At 42.7% G+C, this 16,319-nt stretch overlaps 1 protein-coding gene across 3 annotated transcripts in view; it reads right to left on the reverse strand.

Moving 5' to 3' along the window:
• The window catches only part of LOC143353976 (protein groucho), a 124,365-nt gene that overhangs the window by 44,125 nt on the left and 63,921 nt on the right, over positions 1-16,319 (reverse strand). For all 3 annotated transcript variants that reach the window (XM_076787614.1, XM_076787613.1, XM_076787610.1), the window contains exon 5: positions 8,312-8,449. In XM_076787614.1, the coding sequence (XP_076643729.1) occupies positions 8,312-8,449 (138 nt within the window). The remainder of the gene's footprint in view (positions 1-8,311; positions 8,450-16,319) is intronic.

Consider the following 16,319-nt stretch of genomic DNA (forward strand, 5'->3'; position numbering starts at 1 on the left):
CCACATCAGTCGTCTCGAAAGAAAATCGGTGGTTGGAAGCGGGCTCTAACGAGGGTGAGAAGGAGAGCTCGCGTTCGAGGACCCTCGCAAACCACTGGCGATAGCCAGGCGGTGTGCGGCGGCTCGAAAAGCCGCATAAGGAGCGACGAGAGGGTAATGGGGATGAGAAAACCAGATAGAGAGAGAGAGGGGAGAGGCGAGAGAGAGAGAGAGAGAGAGAGAGCAGACTTGCTCATTCTCTCGACGGAGAAAAGAGCGAAAGGGGGCGAAGGGAAATATCGAATGTAAGATCAAGAGGGGATAACAGAGGCCGGTAAACTCGTTACGTGCGCGAATCATGCTTATCGTGGATTTCACTTAGGTATTTAGGGTGTAGCTGGGGAGGGGGGGGGGAGAGGCGAAAGTAACACACTGCTCGGCGAACGAGGGTCGCGGTCTCGTCTCCGAGGGTGGATTATGCGAAATAACCCCTCTCGGGCTACGCGCCGCCGATTGTGTACGATAGTTATTTTCCTGCACTGTCGCTGAATGGGGCAACACGCTCGGCGAAGGGGGCCCGAGGGGAACGGCGGAGGGCGTAGAGCGTGTGCATACGGCTCGTACGGTCTTCCCGCAGCACAGTTTACCCCCTAGGGACGTATTTGTGGCGCCGTACGCACGTGTACGTACTCCACGGATGTAGCTTGCAATTTGCCTTGCGGCCACTCGACTTCCGGCGAGGGGCTTTCGACGCGCTACAATTTTTTCCGTCGCGAGACCGCTCGGCGAAATGGAAGGTTTCGAGGCACCGTCGACGGGGTTTTCTTTTCCTCTTTTTCTCCGATGGCTATCGATTTTTTATTGTGCAAGACTACCCGCTCGCAGAGGGCGAACCTGCATCGCAGTTCTTTTTTTTTTTTTTTTCAATTTTAACGATGTCCGGTTTCTGTTCCGGCCATGTCTCAATTCGTTTTTGACGTTGCGCTTGACGGGGTAGACCCCGGTATCTGGCTGCAGTTTCGATTGAAAAATCCATTTCTATGTTAGAAAATCAACTTTAACACTTTCACTGCCAAACTGGAAACCTCAAAAATTCCATGAAATCAAAGTAAGTTATTTAATGAAATAAAAATTGAAAAAATTAGATGTATGATATTGAGTAGTCCTCCAACTTTCTTGCATTTTACAGATCCTAATCAAATTTGGTACAATGAGTATATTAACGTCAAAATTCATTTTAAAACCTGGGAAAATAATTCCGTCACCCACCTATGGGTGACATGGCAGTCAACGTGTTAAGCATAACTTGAAAATATTTGTGATATCAAAGAAAATCCTACTCTTCATTTTAGAGTACTGTGCGTATTTTAGTTCAAAATATGAAGTAGATCGATCAATGGGTCCCAGAGATTTTATGTCGGCCACGTGAGAAAATATAGTTTCTAGAAAAATGCAAAAGAAGTTACAACTTGTCGGTATGTTCTTCATTAAATCACTTTAACAGAACATTCTACACGCGTGAAACTACAAGAAAATTGAAGAAGTATTCGATTTGTGGCACCCTCCGTATGGGGGTGTTCTGGTTTCGAACGTCGAACAAAATTAATTATTTGCATTTCCTTTAGGTATAAGTGTACTTGAACATGCGTACAAAAGAATTTGCTTGAATTCGTAAGATTAATTTAGTTATGAGAGTTTGAAGAATGCAACTCGACAGTTGCGACGTGCAATCTCGTACCGAAATGTATTATTTTTTTTTTTTTTTCATTGGAACTGCGTGGTCGAAACGTGATATAATTGTTTATATAAACCGTTTTACAGAATGACCCAATATTTCTGCCAAGTCTTGATACAAAATAGTTTAACAGTTCTTCCGAATAAGGCGTAAAAATTAGTAAAAAAGAATGGCATTCAAAACCCTGACATCCCACTAACGTATTGCTTAACGTTGGTTATTTAACCATAAAGCAGCTTTCTATGCTTGCCGATAAAACAGCTAAATTTTTATTTTGACCATTGCAATAAATATGAACCCTGGACACTAATCTTTCTCAAAAATGGCGATGGGATTGTCCGATTAGCTATTGTCCAATTTAACGATTGGTATTGGGGTATTGGTAGTGAGTATTGAGGTGTTGGAATTGGGGTATTGGATATTGGTATTTTATTGGTGTACTGGTATTGGGGTATTGGTATCGGTGTACTGGTGTACTGGTATTGGGGTATTGGTATCGGTGTACTGGTGTACTGGTAATGTGGTCTTGGTATTGGTATTGGTGTACTGTTACTGGGGTATTGGTGTTGGATTGGTGTACTGGTGGATTGGTATTGGTATTGGTGTACCGGCGTATTGGTATTGGTATTGGATTAGTGTACTGGAGTACTGGTATTGATATTGGATTGGTGTACCGGTGTGTTAGTATTTGGTATTGGTGTACTGGCGTATTGGTATTTGGTATTGGTGTTGGATTGATGTACTGGCGTATTGGTATTGGCATTGGATTGGTGTACTGCAGTATTTGTATTGGTATTGGATTGGATTGGTGTACTGGTATATTCGTACTGGGGTATCAGTATTGGTACTTCATTGGTATATACTTGAGGTCTGTAGTATGGAGGCAATTGGCGTCAGAATAAAGAGAGATGAAGCAGATCTTTAATTGGCGTAGACACCGAAGGTTTGAAGCGTCGCTGAGCCCCCACAACAAATATCGAAACGCTACGACTATGTCAACTCGGGCCATATCTGAAAGCCACGTGAACGTTCAAGGCGGTGATTAGGGGGAGCAAGAAGCTAACCCTCCAGCCCCTGTACCATCCCCAGTCTCTCCTTTCTAGATCCCAACGATACAATAGTGCACAATTAAGCGTCCGCAGTCGGGACCGAACGCGAACACTTAAGTGGGAAATGTGGCTACTGCGAATTCAACTGAAGGAAGGACAAAGGGATGCGTGTGAGTGAAACATCTATATCCAGCACGCAGTTTTTAGCACGAGTTTCAATCGTCTCGCTCGAAGCTCCTTCTGAGGTGCCCCTTTTTTGAAATTAGGAGAGGATACCGACGGACGCTTAAGCGTTTGCTATTGTACCAACGCAACTCGATCTTGCGGCAAAAATTCAGCAAACCAGACCGAGCGAAATCGTACAAATCATTGCAGCCACAGCCGCCGCCCTTTCCGCATCAACAAATCCACTTTTCACCGGTCGTATACAGCGCGCAATCCCGCTTTCGCCGAACAATGCTGCTCCAGACTTCACGCGAATTCCCCTGTCGAATTTTCGGGCAGCGCAGTTTTTCGCGCGATACGCGGCATTTTTTATCTCCGACATTATAAAACGTTATCGCTTCCGCGCGCGATACCGCCTCCGCGCGTTTCGCTCGCGAGATGAAAAAGAAAAAAAAAAACGACCGGTCTGATTATAATTCGCGGCGTGGCGCGAGTTCGAAACGACGACCCTTCGCTGGAAAACAAGCGACGAGCCGTGAATTCATTTTTATTCCAAAAAAAAAAAGGGGAAGAGAGGGAGAGAGAGAGAGAGAGAAAGAGGAGCATTCACGGTTCGGACGAGCGAGCAATAATTGTATAATGTACCGATGGCGAGCGGAAAATGCATCGCACGGTTATTTTCGTCGGAAATCGCGTTTCACCGGGAACAATTACTCGAGCCCACCCCTCCCCCTTTTGGCCCCTGTTCCAGTGCTCCTCGCGGGTCGAAACCCGGCTGGAAAAAAGCCAGGCGAAGTACGTAAGCGAGGCATCGATAAATACAATAGATACAAAGCGAAAATCGTCGCTGACCGGCTGAACGGACGCGACGCGACGCGACACGACGCGACACAACGCGACGGCCCCCCGACAGTATTCAATTCGTATTCGAAGCAACGAGCGGGACCACGGTCACTCGTGCAGTGCCAAACGAAACGTAATAGTCCCAAACGAGGTTTAACGCGCCGTGAATAATACGCGGGGATAGGGTGGAAAGAGTGAGTGAGAGAGGGGGGGGAGACAGAGACAGAGACAGAAACACAGAGGGATGCAGAGGGTCGTGTCCGAGGGGTGGATTGGTCCGGGGCGGCATCGGCGTTGCCCCGAGGTGCGACTCGTCCATACCTGTGCGTTTAAATACGTGTCAGGGAATATACCCCCTACAAACGCACCCCAACCATGCGTGCACATACCGAGGGGTGGAAAGAAGAGGAAAAGAGGGGTGGCGGAACGACGGGGACACAACGGAGAGGTCCAATCAGGTAGGGGGAGGGGGGATGGCAGCGAGAGAAGGGACGCGCACCACGTTCCACCGTTCCACAGTGTTATTAAACGAAATATTGATTCAACCCCTGTTTACCGAGTAATACATATTCATGGGGGTTGGCGCTTATGTCTATTTGCCTCCGTCGGTCCCTACAGCCTTTGGCCCCCTCGCACTCCGCTATTTATATTTCACCCTCTCCGTTCCTCCAATCCAGCTCTGGGAACTATACCGTCTGTCTCCATCTGGCTGACTCTTTGCACCCCCTTCCCGCTCCTCCCCCGGCCTTATTCTGTTTAGTGTTTCTAACCCTACGGGAGAACTGTGGAACCCACTGTTCTCTTACTCTAACTTCCGCTATCTCCGTCCTTCGCCCCTCACCCATGTCACAACCCCCTCTCTCTCTCCCCCTCTCCCTCTCTCTCTCTCACCCCCTCTCTCTCTCCCGTGACGGAGTCCGAGCACGAGCGAGGAGTTGCGGTGCATGTGCACGTGTCGCACACCCGGCTTCACCTTGTACCCTACTATTCGGTGCGGAGTGCACGCACTGATTATGTCCCCACATGCCGATGACGCGTATTACGCAACTGCAGATTGCGGTACGTGTCACGACCTCGATCGGACGATTTGTAGCGGTCAGGACTGCGCGCTCATTAAATCGAGGGCACGCGACGGGACACCGGGTTCCGTCTAGACACTCCAGACCGATCTAGGACCCGCTTCTTACTCTGGATTGTCGGGGGGGGGGGGGGAAGAGGAATTCTTCGACGTTTTCCCAAATTTCCCATCGTCCGTCGGGACGCTCGACTCTTCTTCGAGATTCGATTCTCGGTATACACTCCGGGACAAAAAGATAGCACATATTTTTTCTCGTATGATGCCATAAACTGAAGAAAATTAATATTTTAATATGTCGACATTTTTGGACATGTGAATACGTATAATGTACTGAGTATTATCCACAAGATTTACGTCAACGGAATGGTAGGAACGAAAACGTGAACATTGTGATCCGCGAACAGGACAAAATGATATCACAAACTGCAGATTTTCGATTCTCAGTTTAGTATAAGACCGGTATAATATTTTACAATTGTTGAAACTGTAGAAATACATTTATGGAAAACAGTGGAATAAATTTCCTTATCCAAGCATTTATGATATTGAATATGACTCAATAAAAGAAATTTTACCTTGAAATTGAAGGACAAGAACAATTTTGCGGCGACGTTTTTTTTTTTACAGATTTTCATCGATCCGAAGATGCAGAATACGCTTATGGCAGCGAAGACCGAACACTTCTTTACACCCTGTACAAAATTTGAGCTCAATCCGAATTGGCCGATTTTCGGAAATTTAGCCGAAAACTGAAAATACCTACATTGCTCCTTGTTCTGGAAATGACATTTAGCTGTCATAGAAGAACAGACTGACGGGATATCTCGTTCGTGGCGTTGCACGTACAACATTGAATCGCGAGATATCTCGACGACGATGGCCAAGGGGTTGATAAATACACGGATAACGACTTCAAAAGAAAAGAGAAAAACGGTTTCACTGGTTCGATTCTGCTCCTGCTCACTGTAACTACCGCGATGCTAATGGAACCGATGTAAGCCGGAGCAACACATCTCGCTGGTACAACTGTACTATGAAGTGGCGTACACACCGTGCGACAACACGATAGATCCCGGTTTAGCAAATTCTTCGGCCTGGCCCGAATAGAAAGCGACGAAAAATGCAAAAGACACGGTGACGTTCGAATATCAATGGGAGTAACTGTTCGGGATAAGAGTAATCGAAGCACGCTTTTAACCCAGTGACGAGCACACCGCGCGCGGCCCTCGGCTTTGTTTAGCCCGCGGCATCGACGGCCGAGGAATTATTCGAGTCGTGCCTACGAGGAACCAACTTGGAACTCAATTATACTGGTCGCGGCGCGACGGTCGAATACCAATTCGATCTGCCTCGTTCCACCCCGCGTGACCGTGCTGCTAGCGCCTATAAGTATGAGAAAAACGTTTTCCGCCGGAAGTCCATCGCAGGAGACACCCGCTCGAAGAAAAGAAAGGATGTACCCGTCTCGTCTCTCTCGACGACGCGGCCACAGTCGACGTCCGTTTTTCGACGTCTGTTATGCAAATTGAATTTCGCTCGACGACCAATTGTTAACGGCCGAGAGGAGCCGTGGGTAGGGGAGAGGGGGGAAATAGTCCATTAAAAAAGTTCCGACGCTCGTAAGATTCGTCTTCGAGTCGCTCGCGAATTGTTCGCCGTGTTGGAGAGGCTACGGATACAAGACGCGGCAATTAATTTTTTACACTGTCATGCTTGAAAAGACGTGCCGACATTTCGTTTCACGGATCACAATCGATGTCTCGAGAGGATCGGCCGAGGAATCGGACACGAAGAGAACACACAACTGCCGTGACCAATGAGAGACGCGACGTGGAAACGAACCGTCGCACACTGGTCTAAAACGCGAAATTTCGTGAGATTTTGGTATGACTTCTAAACCATTAAAGATATCGAAGTGATATTTCAGGTGTAGAATATTAACAAGTAATCTTCTTTAACACTTTCACTGCCATACTTGAAACCTCAAAAATTCCATACAATCAAAATAAATTATTTAATGATATATAAATTGAAAAAAATTAACTGTATGATATTGAGTAGTCCTCCAACTCTCTTGCATTCTACAGATCCAAATTTAAATTTGGAACAATTAATATATTAACGTAAAAATTGATTTTAAAACTTGCACAAATAATTCCGTCACCCACATATGGGTGACATGCCAGTCAACGTGTTAATGGTGCATAATTAGAAGCACATTCAGCTTAGCAAATATATTATTCCTCTAAATTTTTGAAAAATCGCTTTTTAATTAAAATTTGATTTAGTGCCCAAAGCGTTTTTTAGTCGTCAAAGAGTCCCGACGAAGAACCCGAGAACCTATGCGCATAGCCACACGGACGCGGGCGAGTTTAAACAATAATAACGCATGATATTGGACGAGATTGGAAATAATTCTTGCACGATTATATAGAAGAAAGTGAGCTGAACATATTCCATGTTGTAAAATTCCATGATCTCTTCTGTCTCAGAATATATACTGAACTAATGGACAAAGTATACTGAGGTATCCGAGAACCTATGCGCGCAAAGGAGTATGCCGCGGAGGAGTATGCGTGTGGAGTATGCTGAAAATACTCCATTGTGTAAAATTCTATGATCTCGTATGACACAAAAGATATTCCTTGCGAAGTCTTAAGAATCTTGAAAATTTTCTACATTGCATTTGGCATGACATGTTTAATACATTATGAATAGTAATTTTTAATCGACAATGGTGATTTACAGCTTAAAGGTCAACCTTTCATTCAAAAAAAAAAAATTGGAAGGAAAATATTAAAAAGGATCGTCAGAGCGTCTCAAAAAAGAAAAGCAATTTTTTCCATGCTGTCTTCAAAACTTCAAACTTTAACCGTTTATTACAGTAATGGTATTTATTAAATTTTATTAATTTTTTCATTTTCAAGGTTGATGGATATTTAGAAAGCAATAAGCATTCAACATAAGTCAATATGGGACAGTTGATTTTTTGGCAAAATGTCACTAAATTTCGCGTTTTAGACCACTGTGCGTCGGCTATCGTTAGAAAATTTTTGCCCCATGCGGTTTTACGCCGGTTCGTCATTCAGCTGCAAACTGTGCTTTCTATCCTTGCGAAACGTCCTCGCGGGACAAAACGCAAGTTGCCCAGGCCGGAGCCGGCGTGTCTCTAGAAACGATTTATAAAGTCGTTAAAACGCGTTCGGAGCGAACGCGCGCTCTCCCCGCGACTGGTATTACGAACTGGCAAATGACTTGCAGCACTTCGTGGAAAAAGATCCATCAACGATGTTATGTAAATGTTTAAGTATCAATTAGTAATTAGCAGCGGCGCACGGGATCGCATCGCTAATGCCACCGTAAACGTCGGTAATTGTTGCGATTGTTGACAAAAACAGCCGCCGGAACTGGTTCGTAAAGTCATAACGAATGATTTGATTTTATCACGTTACATGCACTTACCCCTATTATGGAGTTTAGCTCCGTCATAGTGACCTGTTTAGCTCTGTCGACGGCAGTCGCGACTTGTTGTTGATGGTCTTGCGATAGAAATGGCAGGATTTGGCCAATGATGGCGTTCAGTCTCTTTGATATTTCAGCCTGGAAAGAAAGAACCGCCGACGATTAGTGTTCGGAACGATTAGCGTTCACAAGATCGAGCGAAATTACCGGACTGCGAAACTTTATGCAAAATAAACATTTAGTCTACAATATTACGAGAGACGCGTGGCAGGTGGTAATTTCCTTCTTCGTACAGAAGCCTCTCGTGACCACAACAAAATTTCTGTACGCTAACTGTCGCTGCTTTAATTTGTTAGAACATTTGAATTATTTTAGCCTTTTTTTGGAGAATTTTTTAACCTTAGGATTTTTAGTCTTAGGATTATATGCATTTACAGTGATTTCTCTATATATGTCGCCAAGGCCTGGATGATAAACGTCGCGCAATTAGACACCGCGGAGTGTAAACATAACACGGCTCGGGTATGTGTCCTGTACGATACATGACGCTGGCAAGTACCGTGTTGTTGACATATATCGAGAATTCACTGTAGTTGGAGATCGGGTGAGGGAACAAATACTGTGGGGGTAGCAATTACTGTGTCTATATTAATTACACTTATTTTTAAAGCATACTGAATAGACTGCGGATTTTATGTATTTATGACAAAAATGGATAGGCGTATTTTAAAACAGGAAAAACATTAGAAAAATTTTAAAAGACTGTTATATTATTTTCAACCTATTAAACATATTAAGACAGAAAATAAATGTCTATTTCACTCCAGTCTGTTGCAATTCAGGTAGAAGGGCATACAGAAGAGCATTCAGACAAGACCGTCTGCTGTATATACGATCATTTTAATTGTCGCAGTTAGTTCAATAATTAAAACCATCACTTCGAAAGTGGCCTAAGTCGAATCCATTATTGATAATGTCCGAAGGATATTATCAAAAAGTGCCGGGAAGGTAATAACTTTATTCTAAGTGAAATGAAACAATAGGATTTCAATATAAAGTAAATTGAGTATTGTTTTTTCAATTTGAAGCATCTTAAATTATGTCGAATGGACTTGGGCTCCTTCAAATTTTATAACGAATCTGGTTGTTAACTTTGAAAGTGGCTTAACTCCATTTTTGGTAAGAAAACGCATATTATTCACTTAATAATTGCTATTATTTTAATAGGAACTGTAAGTTTAACTCTTTTAGATACACTTAAGCAGTATGACACATTGGTGTCCTATACGTATATTTTTAATTTTATTCAAACAGAAGCCCTTAAGGGGGCCGGCAGGCATTTGGCCTTGACTGTCACGCTATGTTACGCTATGACTTTTTTCTAGACATTTTACGTCTTAAATAAGTAAGTAATTAATTAAAAATGCATACCACATTGTTTGTACATGTCTTTGCTACGTCTGTATAGAGCTTTTTTTTCGATACGAACACTAAATCTCTCGAAAATAAGAGAATCTCTCAGCGGCAGCCATCTTGTGACGTCTCACTTGCTTCAGAATTCGAATTTTCTGCCGAATATTACAAATTACTCCAGGATGAGGTAGAAATTCGCAATTTGGGCTCTATACAGACATAGATTGGACTTTTAGGAAACACAATTGACCACTTCTAAACTGCTCATTGCAATATTGAAGCGATAGTTTGAAAAGGTTTTGACCCATGCATACGTATATGGATTTCAAACCCTGCCGGCCCCCTTAAGTGTCTCAATTTAACGGACTTAGGCCACTTTCAAAATAAATGGGTCAAATGTTCGAATTAATTAGAATGTTGAATGCGATTAAAAGTTGGACGGAACGGACGGTTCGCTGGAACAAGCGTCGCGAATGACCGTTTAAACGGTTCCTCTAGTCGTAATTCCTCGTTCGAATAATAGCTTGCCTATTTCTACCCACGAGTGCCATTCCGGGGTTAACACGGTGGGTGATCGGTCGACGCGTGAGAGCCCGCGTAGTAAAACGTTTCGTTAACAAAGTGCACGCAACAGAGGGAAGATGGTTTTATTTCGTTTTCGTGCCCGCGCACATGCCTCCCAGCTGGCCGGGATCGAAAATATTTTCGGCCCCTTTTCGTCAGCGAAATATTTAAGCGCGAACACTTTTAACGGACAACCGGCTAAACTTAGCCGCGCGAAAGAAACTGACATGGCCGCCGCCGTCACCGCCGCCGCCTCCGATTAAATTACTTTTAAACGCATTTCCATTTATCATCCCCTGCTTACGTCCCGTCTCCTGGCCTCGAGTAATTGTTGAGTAATTCACGCGGACGGTATTAATGGTCAGAGTTGTTATCAAACCTTACGAGACTCTGCGCCCGGTAGACTGCGGATTCAAAATCAAAATTTTCCAAGTCAACTGCGAGAAACGGAAATGCATTTTCTCTTTCAGTTATTCGAGAAAGTCAAAAATAGTGCAACAACAGTCTTCAATCCTTCTAATGCAGTGATGAGAAACCGGCGCATAGTGGGCGAAAACGCGAGATCGAAAATGGAAAAATATTTTCTATTTTTGAATAAATTGAGGGGTGTTTTAAGAACATTCCAGAGGAAGCAGATCCGAAGAAAATTTATTTATCCCCCTCCACGACCGACAGGAGGCCGGCAAAAAATTAAGAACGTGAAATTGTCTCCTTTGCATGAGTTTCCCAATATTCAAGTGCAATTTAAAAGAAAACTATTAGGAACAGCTGAGTTGGGTTTAGACAATACGAAAGCTTACATCTACTAGGATTTAAAACGATTTAAATATTAGAACTACCGGATGTGTCAAAATGATTTGCTCCTAATTTTTTCTTTTAGAAATATTGAAATTGTAAATATGTTTCCATGAGAAAATTTTTTAATAAACTTCCCTATCGAAGTAGATATTTGAACAAAACTGGTACGAAATCTAAACAAATGCAATTTTGTTGTTATTATAAGGCAATGTATGCCAGTTGCATTTAGCGCTTGGTTGTTCTAGTGTTAAAACGAGTAATTGTTAATACATTATGAAAGTTATAGCTTAATTTGCCTAAATGCACATTTCAGACGAAACCTAATAGAACCTGCACCGATTATATTATGATAAACGATAATTTGTTGACCAAACGATGCAAAAAAATTAATTTGCAACAAATCAGAAATTACAAATTTACTTCAGGAATATTAATGCAGGGCAACAGGTATGTTAATTCCACTTATTCTATAATTTGTTTACAACCTGTGTATATAATAAACACCGTGTAAATTGAAATTGATTTTAATTGCAATTGGAAGCTATAAATGCTACCTTTTTACCAATTAAATTTTATTCAATTATCTCTAACAGTTTAGAAGTTATTATTTTAGAGTGCCAAATGGCATTTTTGCCCACTGTGCGGTAGCCCGCGGACATTGGGGGAAAAATCATAACTTCTAAACTAATCGATTTTCGACATAAGTACCTCACTACATTTTTAAAGAGAATACAAAGATGCACTGATTTGAATAAAAAAATTATATGATTTCATAGCAAAGATTGTAGTTACCTTTATTTTTTATTGAATGAAAGCTTGCATGCAAATTTTCATCAATATAATTTATTGTTAGCTGAATACTGAGTAACTTTTGTTGGAAATATTTTTCCAATATATTAACTAATAATAAGAAATAATAAAAAGAAAGATTGTAATTAGCTTCATTTGTTATTGTATAAAAGCTTTTATGCCAATTTTCATCAACATAATTTATTGTTAGCTGAATACTGAGTAACTTTTGTTGAAAATATTTTTCCAATATATTAACTAATAAGAAGAAATAATAGATTAAATAAAAAAACGGTTTATTGTAAATCTATGCGAAAAATAACAAATAAATCCCCACAAACTAAAATTATTTGATTAGTATGTTTAAGTATTTAATATTGCGTTTGTTGCAGCCCGCGCGTATTATTAGATTTCCACTTCTGACTACCTATAGCTCGCGGGTTGCTCATCACTGTTCTAACGTACTCAAATGTTTTGTATTTCATCTATTCATTTCTGTCATGTGTGCATAGAACCCGCAATAAAATTGTCCAAGTGGATTCCAAGAAACCGAAGATAAATAAAATGATATTTTCTCTTCTAATCGTCTTAAAAAGTCGAAAATATATTGAAACGATATTCTTGAATTCTTCTAATTGTCTTTCTCGTTTTGTGTTTCATCTATTCCCTTCTGTCACGTGTACATAAATAAATAAAATTTTCCAAGTGGATTCTAGGAAACCAAGTGACAAAAACAAAGCTAAAAGTCGAAAATAATACAACGATGTCCTTGAATTCTTCTAATATTCTTCTGCAGATTTTAGACTACAAATTTTCAAACGCTAAAATATAATTCGAGCAACAAACATCGATGGCATCTGTAACATTGTCCTTGTGACAAAGAGCATTGTTGTCGATGGAACATATTTTTTCCTTATTCTTCTTTTGATAACATAATTGTTGAAAATCAAAATTCAAGACTCTTCTTGTGGCTTGTATTTGCAGATCTCGTGCGAATCCAAGTTGGGTCTGTGTTATTGCCAGACTGCGGATTTTATGCGTTTATGAAAAGAAAAAATGAGCAGATGAAACAGAAACTAATGAAATTATATTTTAAAAATTCGATTACATTATTTGAACCTTATCAGAATTATTAACAGAAGAAATGAATGTCTCTGCAACTTCCCTCTCCACCATTGGATTCCCCTCTCGCCGCTATCAGCGCGAGGCACCAGTGTCGCCAGACCGGGGAAATTAAGGGGAATACGGTTACCCCCTCTCTGTCGGTACCGGATTAGTCACATGACAGTGTGACGCATGCGCGACAGAGACGGCGCACGTCACGTGGGCCGTGGCGAAAACGTGGCGATGCTCGCCGCTAGGAAGTGGGGGAATAACGTCGTAGAAGGGGAAGGGTGGAGTGGGAGACAAGTCTTAAACTGGCGACTCTGCGAGAGAAAATCGAGGGGAATACAATGTACCCCCTCCCTGATGACCAGAGTAACATGTAACACGTTGCGCGTGCGCAACGGGGATTGTGTGGGACACCAAGCGTCGGCACCACGCGGCACGTCACGTGACCAGTCTACGGTCTTAGTGGGGGACGTTAGAGTATGCTCATGGTGGTGGAAGGGGAAAAGAAGGAGAGGAAACAGATACCCAAATGGGTATCACTTGGCGACACTGAGTGGCATGAGATGATACGTGACGTCACATTGTCCCCACTACGAGGAAAATCGAGCCACATTTAGCAGTCGAGGGGGAAGCGTTTCGAGGGGAATACGACTGGTAACGCTGCTTTCGGTCTTTTGCAATCGATGCGTACAATTTTATCCCTTAGCACTCGAACGGCGACTGTAAGGCGCCACTGAAAATTGCTGTATCATTATCCAAAATATTTTTTACATTATTAAATTTGCTTGTGTTTAATAAATTACTAAACATTTCGGTATTGTACGAGTAAATCGCACCATTTTCGTATGCATAATATGAAAAAAAATACATAGAAGAGAAATATTCTAGGTCGGAAGAAATGTTTCGTTTTGGAGTTGAAATAGCTTCGAGTGCAAAGGGTTATTTAGAACAAAAATCCGTAGTTATTTACGATTTTCAATCAGATCTCGGGTCGTCTCTAAACAATCTCGAAACATTTATAGCCAAGTGACTCCTACTCGCCGTCAATTTCATTTCTGAAACGCAACGCCGCATTAACCAAACAAAGTGTCGAACACGTTCGAGCGGTTCGGTGTTAGCAAACGTTCATCGAGATCGGTATTCGTTTCGCGGGCTGTTCCGCTGTTCGCCTAATGGACCGAGCAATAAGAAACATCCGGGCGTACAATGTGTACGCTCAAAGGAGTCGTCTCGCGCGGTGGATTCGCCGGCTCGTAAACATTTTCAGAGGTGTATTATTCGCGCGACGAGCTCGAAAATACGTCGGTCGCGAAAGCTGTTCGTCGTTTCGTCTCAGCGTCGCGTCGCATCGCGTCGTTTCCGCGATCTCCCGGCTCGTAGGACGGGGAACCTTTTCGAGATCGCTCGTTAAACCGGCGGAACGCAGCTCCGTAGCACCGCTTTATCCCACCGTGTCTCGTTAATCATCCACCTTATGTCCGCTCGCGTCACTTATTTCCGCGGCGCTCCGGGATTCTTACGAGGTGCGACAAAAATAGAGACGCGCCGCGTTGACGAGGATCCACGCTAGAAATACGGAGACTCGTCGTCGGCGAGGCCTGGGGATTTCTGGGCTTCTGTATATTTTGTTTCGTCGTCGCCCGCCGCCGCGCCCGACCGCCATTTTTCCATCGCAATTTGTTTGCCGGCTGTGTTACCTCGGCTCCCGTCGCGAAACTTCTCGCGCTCGTCACAGACCGATGTGATTTCTGTGATCCTCGAACCGACGCACGGTCTGCTGTTTGCGCGATCTAGCGGGACGGAACTCAATTTTAATAATGATCCAGATGCACGGAATCGACATTCGAAATCGATTGTATCTATTTATCCAAGAAATATGATTATTGCAAAATACAATCTACTGTCGGGGATGAAAAGTTCAAAATTGCAGAGGAAACTCGTATTAACGGAGCGGCACAGAAGTGATTTGATTGCTGTTTCCAGAGAAACGTATTCAATTTAAGAAAAAGTGGGGAAAAATAATATTTGCTGAAGCAAAAAATTTTAATATATTTTTATCTATTTATATATAAAAATTTTAATAAAATTCTAATATAGGGCCAGGTGGTTTTTTTACTACTACAGCGTTTACTCGATCACCGTCAAAAACACGGGTCTAGCCAGGGACATATATCGGCCAGGGGATACTATTCTTTGATCCACGCGACCTTACGCGCCTCGGTGACCGAGATATACCATGCGGCAGTGGAGATAGTTTTGGGACTTTTATCGCTTAGGCATTTGGGACATACAGTCAGTCCCATAAGTATTCGTACGCTCTTAAAAATCGCATAACTTTGTCAACATTGGACTATACTAGGTGAATTTTTTTGAGAAGTTAGAAAAATTGGATAACTACATAACGTGAGAAATTGCAATTGGTCGAAATTACAGAGAATGTACTAATAGTTGTATTTTGCAACTTTTTATGGGGGCTTATATTAAAAATTTAAAAAGTACGTTTTGTACATCTGTATCAATTATACATATTCTGAATATTTCATCTAAATCGGTTTTAAAAAAATTATTTATTTTTTTAGGTATCACAGGATTCAAATACAGTAGGACCTCGATTATCCGAACCTCTGGTATCTGAAGTCTATAATACCTCAACGTGCTTCAAATTTAAATATCTATAGCGGTTCCCAAGCAACACTTCTCGTTGTACAAATGCATACAGTGTCTACTCTATATATGTCCCAAATGCTTAGCCGATAAAAGTCCCAGATCTATCCCCACTCGAGAGACCTCGGTCGCCTCTAGAGCTTCGCTGTGCTTTCCTGGACAGCTCCCGATCTCCTGGCCGATATATGTCCCTGGCTAGACCCGTGCTTCGGACATATGTATATCGAGTGAACACTGTATCTATTATTTCCGTGCAGAGGCGATCCTGAAACGAGAAAATTCCGCAGAACCCAGCCGCGAATCACCGACAGGTGTGCTGTATATATGCATACGCGGCTACCGGTTTATCGAACAGGCGGGATGACTTCTTGGAACAGCGTTTCTCGCCGGCGTCGAAAGTGCCAGCACTCGTGTGGCTGTGGATTTTCTCGGAGCCTCATTCCGTGTCGGCGAGTCATCGTGGCAAATGTTTATTCATCCGTGTACACAGGACAAACTTATCCTCTCGTTAATGACTTCGGCAAACACGCGACGTTAACCGACGCGCGTCTCGCGCGACGAGCCAAGAAAGAGTGTTGAACGAGACATCGGCGCGGAAAGGAGCGGGAAATTGTTCGCCAACGGATGAACGGAGGAATGGTGGAACGGAGGAACGGCGGGGTGGGAG

This window comes from Halictus rubicundus, chromosome 5 (assembly GCF_050948215.1).
Source record: "Halictus rubicundus isolate RS-2024b chromosome 5, iyHalRubi1_principal, whole genome shotgun sequence".
Taxonomy (NCBI): Eukaryota; Metazoa; Arthropoda; class Insecta; order Hymenoptera; family Halictidae; genus Halictus; species Halictus rubicundus.